At 45.0% G+C, this 19,546-nt stretch overlaps 1 protein-coding gene across 1 annotated transcript in view; it reads right to left on the bottom strand.

Moving 5' to 3' along the window:
* The window catches only part of PAPPA2 (pappalysin 2), a 273,310-nt gene extending 254,076 nt beyond the window's left edge, over positions 1-19,234 (bottom strand). The window contains exons 1-2 of the mRNA XM_003130330.6: positions 18,952-19,234; positions 15,480-17,305 (exon numbers count right to left, since the gene is read on the bottom strand). Coding sequence (XP_003130378.3) covers positions 15,480-16,395 — 916 coding nt within the window. The 5' untranslated portion in view covers positions 16,396-17,305; positions 18,952-19,234. The remainder of the gene's footprint in view (positions 1-15,479; positions 17,306-18,951) is intronic.

The following is a 19,546-nucleotide window of genomic DNA, read 5'->3' as shown; positions in this document are numbered from 1 at the left end:
GAAAACTGGATAGCCATTTTTGAAAGAATGAAATTGGACTACTATCTTAAAAAGATATTAAATAAACAATTTCATTTATACTAAAGCCTCGAATATAAACATGAAAGTATAAAACTCCTAGAAGAAAACATAGGCTATAAGCTCCTTGACATAGGTCTTGGCAAACATTTTTTTTTTAATCTGAAACCAAAAGCAAAAGCAACAAGAGTAAAAATAAGTCAAGCTACATAAATAAAAAAGCTTTTGTGTAGCAAAGGAAACCATCAACAAAATGAAAAGGTCACCTACCAAGTGGTGAAAATTTTATATCTAATAAGAATTTAATATCAAAATCTTATATCTAATAAGAATTTAATATCAAAAACATGTAAGGAATTCATACAATTAATAGCAAAAAAATAATATGGTTAAAAAATGAACAGAGAATCTGAATTGACATTTTTCCAAAGAAAATATACAAATCTCCAACTGGTACTTAAAAATATACTCTATATCATTAATTATCAGGGAAAGGCAAATCAAAATTACAATAAGATATAATATCACACTTGTCAGATGACTATTATCAAAAAGACAACACCATAAGTGTCGGTGAGGATATGGAAAAAAAGGTAGCCCTCATGCTCTGTTGGTCGGAAAATAAATTGGTACAGCCACTACGGAAAGCAGTATGGAGGGTCCTCAAAAAATTAAAAACAGAACTACTATATGATCAAATAATTCTACTTCTGGGGGTTTATTTGAAGAAAATGAAAACACTAATTTGAATATGCACTCCTATGTTCACTGCAGGATTACTTACAACAGCCAAGATATGCAAATACCATGTGTCCATCGATAGAGGAATAGATAAAGAAGTTGTAGTATATACAATGAAACACTACACAGCCAAGAAAAAGAATGAAATCTTGCCATTTGCAACCACTTAGATAGACTGTGATGGGTAACATGTTAAGTGAAATCAGTCAAACAGAAAATGAAGAATGTCTATGATTTCTCTCATACATGGAATTGAAAAATATATACAGGAAAAAAAGAGAAACAAATGAAAAAAGTTCTTACAGAGATCAGATTGATGGTTGCTAGAGGTGGGTACTAGGGACAGCAGAAATGGATAAACTGTTTTTGGTTTTGTTTTTAAAACTGAATTCCCATCATGGCGCAGTAGTTAACGAATCCAACTAGGAACCATGAGGTTGCGGGTTCAATCCCTGGCCTTGCTCAGTGGGTTAAGGATCCGGTGTTGCCGTGAGCTGTGGTGTAGGTTGCAGACGCGGCTCAGATCCTGTGTTACTGTGGCTCTGGCGTAGGCTGGCGGCTATGGCTCCAATTGGACCCCTAGCCTGTGAACCTCCATATGCTGCGGGAGCAGCCCAAGAAATGGCAAAAAGACCAAAAAAAAAAAAAAAAAAAAAAATTGAATTCAAAAAAACAAAAATTTAAAAATTTTGTTCTTTTTATGGTCACATCTGTGGCAGATGGAAGTTCCCACGCTAGGGGTCAAATTGGAGCTGCAGCTGAGGCCTATGCCACAGCCCTGGCTACACTGGATCAGAGCTGCATCTGCAACTTAACGCACAGATTGCAGCAATGCCAAATCCTTAACCCAGTGAGCAAAGTCAAAGATCAAACCTGTGTCCTCACAGAGACTGCGTGGTGTCCTTAACCCACTGAGTCACAGTCGGAACTCCTAAAATTTTTAAAATAAATACAAATCAAATTTTAGAAGAATATTTAGGGACACACAAATGCATTTATAGCTTATTTATTTTAAAAACTAAATTCTAAAACTATATATATATATACTTTGATCTATGTTTTATAAAATAATAAATATGAGCTTATTTTTGTAAGTGCAGATTTATATGAAAAGGGTTTCTTAATCTTTACCTTTAATATAGTTTCAACAATAAACAACCTCTCTGAGTCTGTTTACTCATCTGTAAAATGGAATTAATGATAGTGCCTACCTCATTTGATGATCAAATGTATTAACAGAAGAGAAGCCTAATTATAATAAACACTCAGAAATGTAAGCTGTTATTAATTATGGGTTTTTTTTATCTTGTTTTGTGCTGTATCTCCAGTGCCTAGAATGGAGCCCAGCACACATCGGACACTAAATAAGTATCTTTTGAATAAACAAATTGATTAAGAATACTTAATGTAAGACTATATACTTCATGTAGGACATTGATAAAATTAAAATCAGCTATGTTTGTTGGGAATAGATCTTAAAGCACATTAAATAAGAGGTAACCAGTTTGGACTTACACTCTGGACGACAGATCAGGAGCCCGTGAGGGTTTTAAGCAGCAAAAGATAAGATGTGACAGAAAGTAAGCTACTTAGATCTGTTTGTTAGAAAATTGTAATGGTGATGTTAGAAAATTAAAATGATAATGTAAGGACAAAAATGGGTTACCTCATAAAAAGATCATTTCCATTTCTACATGGCCTTGAGGCTATTTAAAGCAAGTTTTCCCTGCTTGTAAAAAATCTAGAAAGCAGCGTGTTTGAGCCACTGTGACACCCAGAACTGTAAAGAAACAGGCCCAGCACTGCCATTGACCTGAAGTCCATCTGGGACAAGAGCCTCCTGCCTCAGGAAGTTTTCTTGATCACTGCAGCAAAAATGAACGTGCACTTTAGGCACTCATTACCTACTGCCAGGGTGGTTAGCTATTTTCTTACTGAAAAAGTAATCCACAAAGGCTAGGGGAAAAAAAAAAAACACCTGGATTTCCAAGCTGCAGTTCTACTGTGCCTTTCAGAGAGCAGCCAAAGCCTTTAGGGTCCTCACGTGTATCTCCCAGGACAACCCTGCCTTATTTCCAACTTCCCCAGACTCCAGGGCCTGGATCCAGACCCACAAACGGCTAAGATTAACTTTCTCTAGGCACACTCTCTCCTCGCTGCCTGCAAGGAATGATGTGGACAGACAGATACGCAAAACAAAATTCTAGAGGGACGATAAGAAAGAGACAATGCTACAAACCAGAAGAAGCAAATAAATAGACAATTTCTAACAGTCTAAAAATAATCATAGTTAAACCAAGTCGCAACTACATTCAATTATTCTAGGACACTAGTTCCTAGTCAATATTTATCTAGTATAGATAGATTTGGAAGGCTGAGGAAAGGAAAGATGAGGTGGAAGTTAAGGGTAACCATTCCTTTTAGTTATTATTGAGTAAATTTCAAACATCTATGCCATCTTCCAAATCAATAGGATTTAAAGATGATTACGTCAGAATTAACATACGACTCAGCAAGCCCACTCTTGAGCATATATCCAGACAAAACTTTCCTTGAAAAAGACACGTGCACCTGCATGTTCACTGCAGGGCTATTCACAATAGCCAAGACATGGAAACAACCAAAATGTCCATCAACAGATGAATGGATTAAGAAGATGTGGTACACATACACAATGGAATATTACTCAGCCATAAAAAAGAAGAAAATAATGCCATTTGCAGCAACATGGATGGATATGGAGATTATCATACTAAGTGAAGTAAGTCAGAAAGAGAAAGACAAATACCATATGATATCACTTATATCTGGAATATAATATATGGCACAAATGAATCTTTCTACAGAAAGGAAAATCATGGACAGAGAGAACAGACTTGTGGTTGCCAAGGGGGAGGGGGAGAGAGGGGGATGGATTGGAAATTTGGGGTTAATAGATGCAAACTATTGCCTTTGGAATGGTTAAGTAGTGAGATCCTGCTGTATAGCACTGGTAACTATATCTAGTCACTTATGATGGAGCATGATAATGTGAGAAAAAAGAATGTATATATGTATGTGTAACTGGGTCACCTTACTGTACAGTAGAAAATTGACAGACCACTAAACCAGCTATAATGGAAAAAATAAAAACCATTATTAAAAAATCAAATAAAAAAATAAAGATGATATGTCTTCCTGAACCTACTACCAAATCGAAAAATTCACTTCACAGTTTGTGAGACAAAAGTTTACCCTTTGTTTGTTCATTCATTCCTTGATCATCTTATCAAATACTTATAGGATGAGGTTTATTTGCTCTCATTGCACTAGGTGCTATGGCAACAGCAATGATCCAAGTAAAGCCCCTGATTTCAAGTGGCCCAGTGAGGGAACCAGCCCAGAAAAGAAACGATGAGCCACTAGGGCCACATCTGTACAACATTGGCCCCCAGAACAGTGCCTGGCACACAGGAGTTGGAAGAGCATCTACTGAATGAATACAAAGTAAGTTGGGAATTACCGTAAGTTGACCTAAGTGTCTTGAGAAGGCTGAGTACAGGGTATCATAAAAATTCATTGGACAACAAACCTACATGAGACAAAGGAAGACTTTTTGGAAAAGATGTCACATTAACTAAAAACCCAGGGAGTGACAAGGAGCAAGTTCAGTGAAAGTGGGTTTGGAGAGGGATTTCTTGTTAGGTGAAAAAGTGCAAAGGGCATAGGTCAGAGGCCAGAGGCTGGGAAAAGAGTGATATATCTGCTCACTGCTAGTAGTTTCATGTTGCAGGAACTTAATTAAGAGTGTGTAGGTGTACGTGTGTGTGGCTTGGAATGTGCATGAGTGTGTGAGAAGTGACTGTGCATGTGTCAGTATACACGTACACAGGTGCACACATGCACACACGTGTACGAATGGGTGTGTGAGTGTGCATCCACCCTAGAGGGCAGTGATGAGCCTGAGGTAGGATAGCATATGGCGTGCTAATGAAGTAGACCTTCATGCTGAGCGCACATAGGGCTCACCCAAGGTTGCAAGTGGGAAAATTACCTGAGCCACTTGGTATATGAGAAAGTTCCTTTGGTTCAGTCAACCAGAGAATGAACTGGTCTCTCAGTCAAGACGAAGGGGATGTGGGATGAGTAGGACAGGTTCACACCATACATCTGAGGTAATCAGACAAGATTTGGTGACTGATTCCTGGTATCACATGTGATGCTGAGGGAGGCAGGGGTGAGGGGGATCCACGTGGACAAGGACCTCCAGGGTTCTGGCCTGTGTGGACAGAGCCCTTGGCTGAGATCAAGGAAACAGGAGAACAGAGACTGAGGTAGAAGGGTTCAGTCGAGACAGGTTAGGGCCCTTTGCTTCTTGCTGCTTCTGCTGTTAGTATTAGGGACAGCTTCAAATAGGGGTTAAGAGTATATTCTCAAGGGGCAGAGTGCTCAGGTTCAAATCCTGATGCGGCATGAGCGGCTACATGATGTTGGGCAACAGTCTATTCCTCTCTGTGCTCCAGCTTCTGCGTCCACTGCCTCACGTTGTTCTGAGGAGTAAGTGGGGTAGCATTTTCAAAGTAACCACAGTCAATGCCTGGCACAGAGTAAGTACTACATAAGTATTTGTCAAATAAAAATTCCTTCAATAACTTCTTGAAACAATTGAACTTGTATGTACATGATTTTCATTTCTGCTACTCCATCTTGCATTATCTCCCTGTGTGTTTATGCCACTTCCTGCTTTAGATTACTAGTGCTTTATTACAAGACCTTGAGACTTGGATCTTTCTCACCTTAAAAAAAGTCTCTCAGAATCTGTGTTCACTTGTGACTTCTGTCTCTTCCCCTCAGAGCTGCTTTCTGTGCAGAGAACACTAGACCCTGCTCCTGGTCTTCACTGTCTCACATCTCATGCCCACCTCCACCTCCACTCGTTGTAATGTGGAGTCCCCTCCCCGCCCCAACTCCAGAGTGAAGCCAGTCTTTCTAAAGGAGTTCCCTGGTGGCTCAGCAGGCTAAGGATCCGGCATTATCACTGCTGTGGCTCAGTCACTGCCGTGGCACAGGTTTAATCCCTGGCTCGGGAACGTCCGTATGCCACAGGTGTAGCCAAAAGAAAAAAAAAAAAAAAAAAAAAAAAACACCCTGGTGATTTTCTAACTGCTGCATCTGATGAGCCCACTTCAGATCTGCTGGCTTATTGGGGCTCCTGTGTCACCGACATTTTGATAACTACATCCTTTTCTCTTTTCCCCACCTCTCCTTCTATAGCCTGAAGGAATTCTTAGGCTCATTGAGGCAGGACTGGCCCTCCCAGAGGCTGAGCTGTAAAGATCTAGTTATCAATCAGCTCTCACTAAAGAGTGAGTACCCTCCAGGTACTGCCTCTGCCTTACTCATTCTTGATTCCCTAACATGTGACTAAACCTAATACTTCACCTAATAGAAATTCAATAAACGTTGGATAAATGAATGGATGAATGAGCAAACAGAACCAAAGAAAAAATGAATTTCTCTTCTAACCTGCCCAAAATGTACTGCAATTATTTGTTTGAAAATTAGCAAATGCTGAGTCACCGCTTGAACGATGACTCACTAATTGATTAACTTTTAAGATCTGTGACTTCCCCTCTGTAACTTTTAAGCAACTGGACTTCTAATCCAGAAATGAGCCATAATTACTGGTCTCAATATCCCAATTGGTGGCCATGGCAATGATTCAATTTCAAAATGCTCTGAAATTTTGGGTTCCAGTGACCATATTGTATATTTGGGCAGAAGTACTTTTCTCCATCACTCACTTCTGACTCATCAAGAGAACTGGGATGTTTTTGTTTGCCCACTGGGCTTTATTTCCTGGATGTTCTCTTTATAAAAATCCAAAGAGTAGGATTATTTTAAGGCAGGTAATGAACAAGAGGAGAGGATGCTGATATTTATCTAATTTTCAGACACAAACAACATAGACATATGATTTCTAGAAGGTGCTGGGGTCATGGGGTGTATGATGTGAGCAGGAAGGTATGTGATGAGCCCCAGAGAAACTTAATTTCATGTACTAGAGCACAGAAGCATGGAATTTATGCACTTGTTTATGGCAGCAGGAACTGAAGCTAAGGGATATTTAGGGTACACAGGCTCGGAATCCAAATTAACGTGCCGTCTTCCTCTCCTGTTTATGTGGCTGCCTCAAGGCATAGACTAGGACAGGAACAAGAAGAGCCAAGCCTCCTGGCACCCACATCCTGAATGACTCAGATGGACAGCCCCGGAGAGACAATAAAATAGAGCACAAAGGAAGGAGCAGAAGGTGAGGAAGGACAAAGTGTTTCTGGCGACAGGCAAATGGGTGAATTTCTATGGGCAGCCAAAGGTGATTCCTACTTTCCAGCTCGGCCCTGTCACTCCTGAATATTTCCAACCTGACAACCTGTGCTCTAGCCAAGAACTACACCCAGCATGCTGGTGGGTTTCTCATCCCTGAAGACTGAGAGAGAACACATGGCTGATGGAGGATGAGGCAGCAGCAGTCAATGGTGGCACCTGGACCAGTCAAGGCCCCTCCCCACTGCACTATCTCCCTGAGATGGTGGAGACCAAGAAGAGAGACAGTAACTGAAGGTGAGGATGAAGACAGGAAAGGCACTGAAGCTGCAATATGACAAGGACTATGATCACACCTCTCTGTGCCAACACCTGGAAGTGATTCTCCTTTCCCGTCCTGCACCTCAGACACCTGGATGACTCCAGAATCCAAGAGCTCACCCTTGTGAGTCAGACACCGGGCCCGGAACAGAGTGGGCCACAGGGAGATAGCCATGCCTGAGCACCGAGAGCTGGAATCTAGGGGAAAGTTCATGGCATTATAGGGGAGCTATATGGGCTTTATTTTCCCTTCTCTCCTCTGTTTCTCTTCTTCTTTTCTTTCTGAAGATGCTGCTATATCAGAATCCAATGCACTGTCATGTCTGAGGGCCTAAGTGGTCCCCACATGCACGTCATTTTGGACTCATGCAGGTGGAAAGTCATAAAAGTGATGTAGTTCAGGCCAGAGGAAAACTCACACCAGAGTCAGGTTAGGATGCCCTTGAGTAGCTGGAGGAAGGAACTTGATGATAGCTAGATCTCAACCAATAAGGGCTCCCTGTGATTGAGGGCCCTTAGCACAAGAGGCCATGTGTCTCTACCCATCATACGAAACAATGGCACATTTCTCAAAGACCACCCAGGTGCCACCAGATGCAAGCCCTAGTCTTCAGTGAAGCCACAGACATCCTTCTCATTTTCGTGGGACAAAAGACATAAAAAAACCAAACCCTTATGCATTGCTGGGCATGGCAAGATGGTGCAGCTATGTTGGAAAACAGTCTGGCAGTGCCTCAAAATATTCAACATAGAGTTACTATATGCAATTCCACTCCTAGGCACCTCCTCAGGAGAAATAAAAATATAAATCCACTTGTGCACACTATTCATAGCAGCACTACTCATAATAACCAAAAAGTAGAATCCACCAAAATGTCCATCAACTGATGCACAGATAAAGAAAATGTGACATGTCTATGAAGTGTCACTCTGCAACAAAAAGGAATGAAGCTCTGATGCATGCTGAAACATGATGAACCTCAGGTGAGAGAAACCAGATTCAAATGACCACATATTATATGAAATATCCAGAGTAGCCAAATCTATAGATATAGAAAATAGATTGATTAGTGGTTTTCTCTGGTTACTGTAGACATGGGAAGAAGGGGAGGGAAATGGAGAGTAATACTAATGGGTAAGATGTTTCTTTGAGACAGAATGAAAATGTTCTAAAATTAGATATAACAGTGGCACAACTTTGTAAATATTCTAAAAAAAAAATCAACTGTACAGTTTAAACTGGTAAATCTTATGATACAAAGTTTTATCTCAATAGGCTAGTTTTAAAAATAAGATAAATACAGTTGACTCTTGAACAACGCAAGGGTTAGGGGCACTGACCCTCCATACAGTCAAAAATCAATGCGTAACTTACAGCAAGGCCTCTTCATTCCCAGTTCCTCCACATCCTCAGATTCAATCAACTACAGACAGGTAGCACTGCAGCATTTACTACTGAAGAAAATCCACATATGAGCGGATACGCCTAGTTCAAACTCAGGTTTTTCAAAGGTTAAGTGTAAATAAATATAAACTCCATCTGGAATGCTCATACCAAGAAACCAGCAGGACTCATTTTTTTACAGAAATTTCTGGGAAGTTTGTTTTTACTTGAATAAAAATCTGTTTCCCTACCACTGATACTGTCAGCCTCACTGTAGGTATTATCCTGGATGGTGCAGAATTAGGAAGCAAAGCAAAAGAGGACGACAGGAGAAGCATGGCATGCAGAAAGAGTCCTGGATACCAGGGGTTGGCAAACTATGGCCCACAGGCAAAATCTGGCCTGCCACTTGTTTTTGTAAATAAAGTTTTATTGAAAAACGGCCTTACTAATTTACATATTGTCTATGGCTCCTTGCACACTCCAGTGACAGAAGAGTTGCAACAGTGACAGTGCTGTCTGCAGAACCTGAATTATTTATTGTTGTGCTTTTACAGAAAAAGTTTGCTGACCCTGCTCTAGACTCATGGGTCTGCTTAAGTCTTGCTACCTTAATCATAGCCCATGTACTAACAGCAGCAGCAGTAGCTAGGATCCTGTTAGAAATGCAGGATCTCAGGCTCCCCCAGACCTATTAAAATAGCATTTGTGTTAGTTGTGGTAGTGCAAGAAGCAGATGTTAGGAGGGGGTTAAATATACAAGGATCCTGTTAGGGGAGACAACTAGGAGAGAAAAGCAGGAGGGAGCCATCAGTCTACAGCGCAGGTCTGACCTCAAAGGAAAGAAAGAGAGAAGCTTATGCTTTTCTCTACCCTAAAGGACAACAGCACCTAAATTTCTACTTTATCTGTTCTACAAACATAGCTGAGGTTCTAGCACTGTGCTAGATATCTTGGGATGACAAAAGTGAATCAAATACACAGTTAGCTTCTGGGGGACTTTCAGTAGATGAGAACGAGCCATGTACAGAACTGCCTAGGGAGGAGCAATGTGCACCCCAGGACCACGTGTGAAAGGCTATGAGGGCAAGGAAGTAGAGGAGTTCACGTTCACACTGGCAATCGGGACAGATCCACGGACAAGGGACTGTGAGCTGCGAAAAGAGGGGGCAGAGTGCCAACTTGTTTCATTTCTAACCAGATGTTGCCTCTCTGCTGGTGGGCCACAGAGTCACAGGATAAAAACTCTTTTATGTGCAGACACTAACTTACAACCATCAGGGCATATGCCTGCTCCATATAAGCAGACTCCTGGATCCCATTTCCATCATGGTGGGCAAACCCACCCCCAGAAACCAATGACTTCACATCCACGGTTCTCCATGCCAAGGGCAGGTTGTACACCTTCCCTGCAAGTCCAGGTCATGACCAGGGAGCTGGAGTGTGCAATAAAGTGGCCAGTCCCTCAGGGTCCCACGAGGGCCAATATTCAGACCTGACCATCGCTGCAAAACAGGAAGAGATGGCTGAGGATGAGGGTCGTCTTCAGAGGAGCCCTGGAAAAGGTGTGGACGTGGCTCTTTACCTGTATTTGAATCCTGCTGGTTGGGGGAGGGGAGGTAGCACACATAACCTTCCTTTCAAATTCTCTTTACATCTATGTGGATGCGTGTGTGTGTGTGTGTGTGTGTGAATCTGCCTTCCATGACTTCCATACTTCACATCAACAAAACGCCTCAGCCCAAGGACATCGCTCCCTTACCAGGAGAAGGGGATGTTGCAGCATCCTGTGAAATCTCACTTCTCAGGTACAGAGAGCTATGTTCAGTGTCTTCTGAGAAACCATAACGGAAAAGAATGTTTTTTAAAAAAGATGTATACATACAACTGAACCACTTTGCTGTACAGAAGAAATTAACACAACATTGTAAATCAACAATACTTCAGTTTAAAAAGTAAATAAATAAATAAAAAGAAAACAAAACAAAGCAAAAGCTATCAATTTGCCTTCAACGAAGTCAGCAGGTGCTGGCCACCAGGAAATCCAGAGAGCGCGGAAAGTCATCTGAACTATGTGACATGGACATTTTTCTGGAAAGTGAGCATACCTTCCATCATACTCTCAAAAGGGTGTGTGACACCCCCCAAAAGCCTTAGTACCATTGGCCAATTTATCAACTAGCACTGCCCAGGATAAAAAGAATAAATGATTTTTTTCTAAAGTATAGTATTTCAAGCCACTGATTCTACAGTGTTATCACCTTGACACCATCTTGTGAAAACCACCTTTCCTATGTTACAGATTAGCAAACTAAATTCCTAAGAAATTAAAGTGAATATCTTACCAAAGGGAAGAAAGATTACAGCTTGGTGGGTTAGCACCAAAATGAATAAGTTAACACACTGCACTTAGCAATGATCACCTCCAGCTATAAAGACCACTTCATAAATACATTCCACATGGGAGTTCCCATTGTGGCTCAGCAGTAAGGGACCCAACTAGTATCCATGAGGACTCAGGTTTGGTCCCTGGCCTCGCTCAGTGGGTTAAGGACCTGGCGTTGCTGCAAGCTGCGGTGTGGGTCACAGACATGGCTCGGATCTGGCGTTGCTGTGGCTGTGGCTGTGGCTGCAGCTCCGATTGGACTCCTAGCCTAGGAATGTCCATATGCCAAGATTGCAGCCCTAAAATAAATAAATAAATACATTCCATGGTCAAGCCTGCGTTGGGCACTTTACATATGTGACTTATTTAAGCATTGTAACAACTCTGCAAGACATCATCTCATTTCTCAATAGAAGGAAACCAAAGCTCAGAAAAATTTAATGGATTGTCACAGATGGCAGCCCTGATCAGGGTCAGATGGGATCTGTCTGGCTCCCAAGTTCTGCCCTGGGATCTGCTCTGAAACTTGGATCCTCAGAGGAGGAAAATGCAGCTTCAAGTCAGGGACAGTTTCTTAGACATCTTTGTATTCCCTACAGAGCACTGCCTTGCTTTGCATGGCAAGGCACTCAGTAAATACTTGCTGAATGGAGAAACACGGGCTCAGGCTCCAATTCTGCCGTGGACTTACTGACTCCGTCTCCTGCACCTTGGAGCTGCAGGTTGGCTACTCAGCTGGGCAGCTTCAGGGAACATGTGAAATCAATTATGGGTGAGGAGGAACCTATTAAAAATTCTCTTCTGTGAACGCTGGGGTTGAAGGAGAGGAAAGGAAGTTGAGAAGGAGGGAAACAGGATGGTTTCAGGGTTGGGTGCTGGAGCTTACAGATTTCACACTGGGATGGGACTGAATCTGGCTTACGTCCACTGCCAAGTTCCAATAGCCCATCCAAATGGGCTCCTGACCTTAGGTTACTCCTTGGTGACCACAAATCCCTGAATTGCCAGGCCCCCAAGTAGTTACCTTCATGGAGCAGCTACTCACACAGTCCTTCCCTAGGCCTCAGTTGCCCCGCTTCAGAGCTCCAGGAGATTGGCAACTTCAGAAGGTCTAAACTGTTGGGGGTGCAGCACCATCATTCCGCTTCTAGGGCCAGAGAGAATCTTAGCAACTAAAATCTGTGAGACCTGCACTGTCCTCGGCCCTAAAGGAAAGACGTCCAGCAACCCATCCAGAGTCCAGCTTCCTATTTTGGAGGAACGTGGGAGTTAGCGATGAGAGGAGGGAGGTAACTCTCATTGATTTTGTTTTTTTTACCAGTTGCTACAAAGACCAGTTAGTCACAACCCCCCAAAATGCCATGTTATACCTTTCACATAGGCCCTGCAAAAAGATGTATATGGACCTGACCCCAAGGGATGCCTACCAACAACACTCTAGAAACAACACTCTAGAAGGGTATGATTAAATACCTCCCAGAGGCCCAGGCAGGGACAGCCCTCCAAGAAACCAGACACATTCCCCACTACGTGGCTTTTAAGGCGCCACCTACCCTCCTATGCATGAAGCAACACTGCCACCTAGTGCCCTGTGTGGGAAGTATTCCCTGAGGCCTCCCATGGCCAGGCGAGGAGGGGGTGGGGGGTGGTGTCCTCTCCAGAAGGGCTGGTGCAGCTGGATGGCTTGATATCTCTGCTGAGAAAATGTCCCAAGTTTGGTAGATGAAGAACTTGGAAAGTGGGTCTATGTTAAGTAGGTAGAATCTAAGGTTTGAGAGGTGTTGGAAAAGAGTGTGGGAGCCAAGTCTTGCAGGACCTTGGATTAGCCTCAGTGGAGCAGCAGAACTTCCACCTAGTTCTCAGGAAACAATTCAGTTGGTGTCATTCTGCACAGCTGAAAGCCAGCATCCCAGGAACAGGCAATGACCGGCTAAAAGGAGCAGGGCTAGGGTCAGAGACAGAAGACGGGCTAATCTGCTGGTAGGAGTGAGTAAATTAGCGAATTGGAGATCTTTATTCCAGGGGGACTACCCTTGGCCACCTCATGGTTCTCAGGCCTGGGGACCCCAGGGAAGTGTATGGAGCTCGACACAGTGAGTAGACCAGGGTGCCCGCTTGCTAGAATCCTGAAGAACAAAGGCCTTGTTCCCAGCTCTCATCTCTCCCAGGCTTTTACCCAAAACCTTCCCTGAACATTTTCTGATGTGCGCAAGTCTAAAGAAAGATGCAGGGTGGGAGGTGGAGAGGAGACAGACCTGGGTATTCCCTGCTCGCCACCTTCCTGGTGTGGGCCTGCAGGGGAAATACTAGCGCACCTCCGGGAACGCTTTGATTCAGAAGCTAGACTGTCTGCAAAAGATTTCCTCCCCAATTTTACATGCTTACGATGGAGGTTACGAGAGTTCAGATGCGCACTTTGGAGAAGGATCTGAGTGTGTGTTCTGTGGCAAGGTAGGGGGCAGTGGTGGACAGGTGGACACGAGAGAGAGATGTATGGGGGGGCGGGGGGGACCTCAAGGAAGGCGGTAACTGGAACCAAATCATGACTCTCTCCTCCCCTCTGCAGAGTATGAGACGGAAGGACACCGAAGGGACAGGAACAAGGGTCAGGTATCCACTGTCCAGAATTGGTTCCCTCAGGTTTGGGTTTTAACAAAGCAATATTTTCTCAGAATATCCCTCCTATATTCAGGTTGGATCCTTCTCTGAGTCTTCAGAGCCAGGAAACTGATCCCAGGTCCCTAAGTTGCTACTGAAAGGGGAGGGGTAAGCAGAGCCATGGGTCCCGGTCTAGACTGCAAGCACACAGTTTCCCTGGCAGATGGGTACTAGGAAGCGAGATTAGGCAGCAAGAAGATGTCATCTGGGAAAAACTGTGAAGCTGCCAACTCTGATCAGATAATCATCTCATTATTTCTTCCATTTGGCTCCAGGATAAGGATTTCCTTCTACTCTTTCTCTGCCCCCCACCTATCTTACAGCCCAGCCCCTTCTCTCTCCCCCTCCCTTCATCCCCTCTCCCACCCGAAAATAAAATAAAGCAAAACCATAAGCCTCTAGAGTGCTCAGTGTCTGGGAATCCCAGCTTCCAAAAGAGAAATCATAGCCAAAGAGGGGCAGACAGCATGTCCAGAAGGGATGTTCCAGCAGCACCCCACTTCAAGAGGCTCCCTCCTTCCAGCTTTCTTTCTCTGGTCTGAAACTTATATCCAGCAACCTGAGAAGTTTTTAATATGGGAAGCTGTCAAGCCCTTGAGGGGTTCTGGAGTTCTGTCCCCAGTCTGCCTCTGGCACACCTCACAGTACTTCATGGGACTGGCTAACATCAAAGGGTGTGGTGGATAATCCAAATTAACAAGATTAACATGGTTCTACTAGGTGCCCAGCCTTGTGCAAAGTTCTGCTATGGTGGGGGCCCCAGGGGGTAATGAGACACCGAATGATAAAGTTGTCACTTCTAACCCCTCCCACCCCTTGCCTGAAGCCAATCCTTCCCCCAAGTAAGGCAAAGGCAACAGTTATTCCTAACCCCACTCTTTTCTTTGTCCTTCTGGGTAACTTTCCATGAAAGCCAAGATCTAAGCACAGTGAAAAATAAATGTGGGTAGTGTTCCCAGACATTACCTCTGATCAAAACTATTGAGTTATACACCTCGTATAGCTTTCACAACAGCCAGGGCTAGAAACCAGGGTCCCGGTTGGCAAGTGCCCACCTTTTCCAGTAGACCTGCTACTCCTAGGTTAGACACATGATTGTTAGGACGAAGCAAAGGGGACCCCAGGACAAGGCAGTCACTTTCTGCTACACTCAAGGGCTACTCAAAGAAAAGGAAGCCAACCGGGATCCATTCGCTGTGTACCTGGCAGCCTTGTTCTCTCCGGGCCTGGCCCAGCCCAGGCACGGCTCACTGCCCAGGTCTTTACACATTCTTGTAGTTTCAAAGTTGCCTGGGTATCTCACATTGGGCTGTGAGAAATGGAGTGTGACACCGCTTCCCCATTGACAAAGAACCAGAGATCTTCCCCTTTAAAAAGGGATAAACAAGTGAGCTGGAGATCTCCTAAGTGCCAGCACGATGTATGGAACCACATGAGATCAATACAAGGGACAAATGCTCTTGTGGTTATAGAGTCATTAATGTAGATGGTGTCTGGAATCCTGCTGCGCAGATGAATAAAGGCCCTTCCCCCTCTCTGCCTGGCCAGCCCTCCCAGGCTCTCCTGCTCTGCCCCTTCCCCTCCTTGCCCCCTATGTCTAACCTCAGCATAACCTCAGCCAGCCATACCCCACGGACCAGGGAAAGCCTAGGAGTGGGTCATTACCTGCAATGATGGCTGGGCTGTTCTGTCCTCCCTCCGGTTTCACCCAGGCTTCCACTGTGAACGCCTCCCGGGGAATGTCAGCCAGCACTTCTGGACGCAGCAGCAGCCGCTCCCGCCTCCCAGAGAAGTACAACACAGGCAATCCTCCTTGGGGGCTAACGGTCTCTGCTTCCCAGTAGGGGTCCCCTCCACCGTTCTGGATGCTGCCCTCCAATGGGCTAGTTCTGACCCCGTGCTTAAGGGGATGCTTAGACCAAGGTCGGAAATGCCAGGAAGCATCACTGGGGTCTCCCCGCACGCCCCTTGCCTGCCCCTTCACCACCTGGCGACGACTCCTGCTCTTGGTCCGGCCCTTCCTTACGGCCTTGGGTCCGGGTTCCTTCGGGCGTGGGAAGGTGGGGACAATGGTGGCAGCAGTGGCCGAGCATTCCTGGGTCCCAGCCTCACCTAAAGGCTTCTTGGATCCTCGATCGCCAAGATAAGTGTCATCATCTCCCAGCAGCTCCGATTGCCCAATAGGACCATCCCCTACCAACGGGGCAGCTGGCCACTCAGCCTCCCTCCTCACTCCTGCACTGCCAGCCGGGTCTGGGGAAATGGAGCTCACAGCCATTCCCTCAGCATCCAGCTTACTGCGTCCTGCATGGCGTGAGCCTTGATCCCCCGCAGGGTAGGGCCTCAGGTAGTTCCCAGGCCTGCTGGGGTAGACCCCAAAGAGGTGATGCTGAGGAGCAGCTCTGGGTCTTCGAACCTTGGCCCCCAGCCAACAGCGTTCTCCTTCCGGCGGCACCAGATTCAGGTGTCCTCTTTGAGCCAAGGATCTCTTGCGTGTCCAGCCCAGGTCCGAGCTGACGGTACTGAGCGCCCACCCGGTCAGAATTACCAGGCTTATTCTCAGAATCTTTAAGCACATCATACCTCCCCCAGCTCTTTATACAGAACCAGAAGTCAGCTTCTGGGTACCACACTGGGAAGATGGGGAGAAGACGGCTAGCAGTGGATTTGCAGTCACCAGGCAAGCAGTTTTGTTCAGGGGCCAAACTTTTTCACAGCCCCAAGAGAGAATCTCTTGGGACCCCCAGCGCTGGGGTCAGGGCCCGCGTGGCCTCTGTACCCCACCCACTTAGGTGCTGCCCTCACCCTTCTCCCTTGACCTCCTCTTGCTCTAGTTTAGTTCTTGCAGAATGAAGTTCATTTCTCTGGGTTCCTTTGAATTTCTTCCAGAGAGCTCAGGTTTCTTTCTTGTTCTTTTTCTTTTCCTTCTTCAGTAGCCCCTCCCCTCACTGATACTAGAAGAGGGACCCATGGTCAAATCCTCTCAAATACACACCCACTCACAACCACACGCCACTTGATACCTGAAGTTGTTACAAAGAATCTTAGCCTCTAAGGTTCTTTTCTTTCTCCTTCTTCCTTCCCTAGGAGTTACCTTCTCTTTGTAGTCTTTAACCTAAAATACACTCCTTGCCTTCCAGTAAATTGCTAGAAACACTGGTATACAGAGACACGGAATTTGATGCCTATTATCTAAAAAGGCAAAAAGAATCTGGGGGGCACAGAAATCGCAGCTGGTACTTAACCTTCACTCTCCAGATGTCCTCAGCCAGCTCCCCATTCAGCCTCCAGTCTGCCTGTGCAGGTCAGAATGTCTCCCTCAGCTCCGTGCCTGGGGTTGGTGAGTGCTGAAGGTTTTATTTATCCCCTTCCAACTTGGTGGTGTGTTGCAAGTCTCCGTAAAGCTCTCCTTTGGGGTGCCCGTCTGGTGTCCTAATAACCTTATGAGTCTGAGAGCCCTTGACTTCACCTTCTGGGAGTCTTGTGGGTCCCTGGGAAGACGGAAAAAAGAGCGAGAAGAAGAGCATATCCTTCGGGGGACCTGTTCTCTCCGGTCCTTCCTGCTCCCCTTCGTTCCCTTTCTCTCTGCCTGTAATTATCTTCTTGTTTGTTTCATTTAAAGACAATGATGTCAAAGCTAATAAGTTCGGTGCATCTCTCCACCTACTCCCTGTCCCCTCCTTCCTCCTGAAAACCTCCCCACCTCACTGAGGCACAGGGGACAGACGCTACTCTTGGTTTCCCCAGTAAACATCTCCCGCTTTCTCTTTCAGCAGCCGCAGCCTACACAATCAATAGCCAACAATCAATACTGTTTTGGAGCACTCTTTTCTGTGTGTATTCCCTCTCTTTCTTTCTCTCTCTCTCCTACACACATACACACACACACACACACACACACACACACACAGGCTCACACTGTGTTGTGAACAGACCTGCCTATTGCCTAATAAATCCACACCACTCTTGTAGGGTCCGCTTATATCTCTTTCTTTTGTTTTGCCACACATCTCCTCTATTTTTTTTTTAATTTCAATCAGTTTGGGATTTAAAGAACAATACCCCCAATTCACTGTATATTAGACATTGGGAAAAAGGAGAAATCAATTATCCTGCTGTAAGAAGCATTCAGTGGAAATGCCATGGATTTGTACTGTGTAGGTCTTCTTATTCTCGCTGAAGTTTCTCACTCTCAAGTTACTAAAAGTCACCATATGCTGAGTGAGCAAATAAACAAAGGAGATGCTCAAAATAAGTAAATTACAAAAATAAACAGCTAGACCCAAACAACTATTTTTAATTGCTTGGAAATGAATGGATAGAGTGGGGAAGTAAATAATGTGATTTTTAACCTCTATAATAATGTTTGCTTAGATGTAAGCTATCTCAAAGAGTCCCACCCCCTAAACACATGAGCATGTACACACACACACACACACACACACACACACACACAGAGCATGTTTTTGAATTCTCAACACAGGTAAGGATGTTTGACGACAGGTGAGTACAAAACAGGTACAGAAATATAGAGGGTCCTTCATTCAATCACAAGAAAAATCACTTACAGTTCTAAAATCACTGCTTGTGCTGCCCACGTATAAAACATGCAGCCCACATACTTTGGAGTAAGATCACACTGCCTCTTTTGCCTTGGGTCTCATCGTCTTCTGAACTCCTCTACCCTAGATAGTAACTGACTTCTCTGCTTTAAGAATGCTGCAACCTTAACACCCCCATCCCTGGCATGCCCTGTTTCCCTCTGCAGCATCCACTGAAGCCTCAAGGCAAGTCCCCAAGAAGATATCAATTCAGGCACGTGGCTATTACTAAACAGAAATCTCTAAGTCTTAGACTGTCCTTTTTCCTCTCATCATCCCCCTGCCTCCCTTCACTTTTCTGACTCAGTCCTTTACCCCCCACCCCCACCCCCACCCCCAAGCAGCTCCGTAGAGATAGGGGCTTTGAAAGGGGGTAGGGGGTGACTGTAAAGAAAGAGAGACAAGCAGAGGAGAGAGAGACAGAGACAGAGAGAAACCAAGAAAGAAAGGAGGGAAGACAGCCAGGTAAGACAAGGAGGAGGACGCTTCCCCCTCCCTCATGCCACCCCCACGACCCCCAGCAAAAGGTTTCATACCATTCATTTCAGGAAGGAGGGCTAACACAGCAAGGAGGAAGAATCCCGCCGTGCTTTTCTCCCCCTTTTAGTGTGTGAATGATCTTGCATCCCCTATAGGTCTCTCCTGGCTCTCAGCTGCTAGTAATCCATTCATAAGGTTTCAAGAAGCTACACAAAACTCAAGCTTCCAGTTTAGTTTCTCTCTCTCTCCCCTTCATTCCTTTGCTCACCACTCTCCTTCAGCTCTTGGCAGTCCAAAGTTTAAAAAAAAAAATGTTGAACCATTTCTGTGTTTTCCTCCTGTTGTAACTTTTGCTGTGACATCATAACCCTGCCCACCAACACCCCACCTCTCTCTCTCCTTTCCATCCCACCCCTCATCAGCCCCGTGCCCCCAAAACACCCCCCACAGAGGAGCAGGGCTCTTGTCAGTCCCAACCTGTGAAAATACAAAGCTACTGGAAGGGGCCCCTCTCCCCTCGGTCCCCCTCCTCTCCTCCCCTCCCTGCCTTACCCACCGCGGCTTTAACAAGGATCCCATCTGTTTGACATGTGCGGAAAGGTGGGCTGGATTCAAATAATCTGTCAAGTGAATCAGATCAAAAACACAGCG

Source organism: Sus scrofa, chromosome 9, assembly GCF_000003025.6.
Source record: "Sus scrofa isolate TJ Tabasco breed Duroc chromosome 9, Sscrofa11.1, whole genome shotgun sequence".
Taxonomy (NCBI): domain Eukaryota; kingdom Metazoa; phylum Chordata; class Mammalia; order Artiodactyla; family Suidae; genus Sus; species Sus scrofa.
The sequence above is the reverse complement of the archived record's forward strand: the minus strand, read 5'-3'. Positions and strand labels throughout refer to the sequence as shown.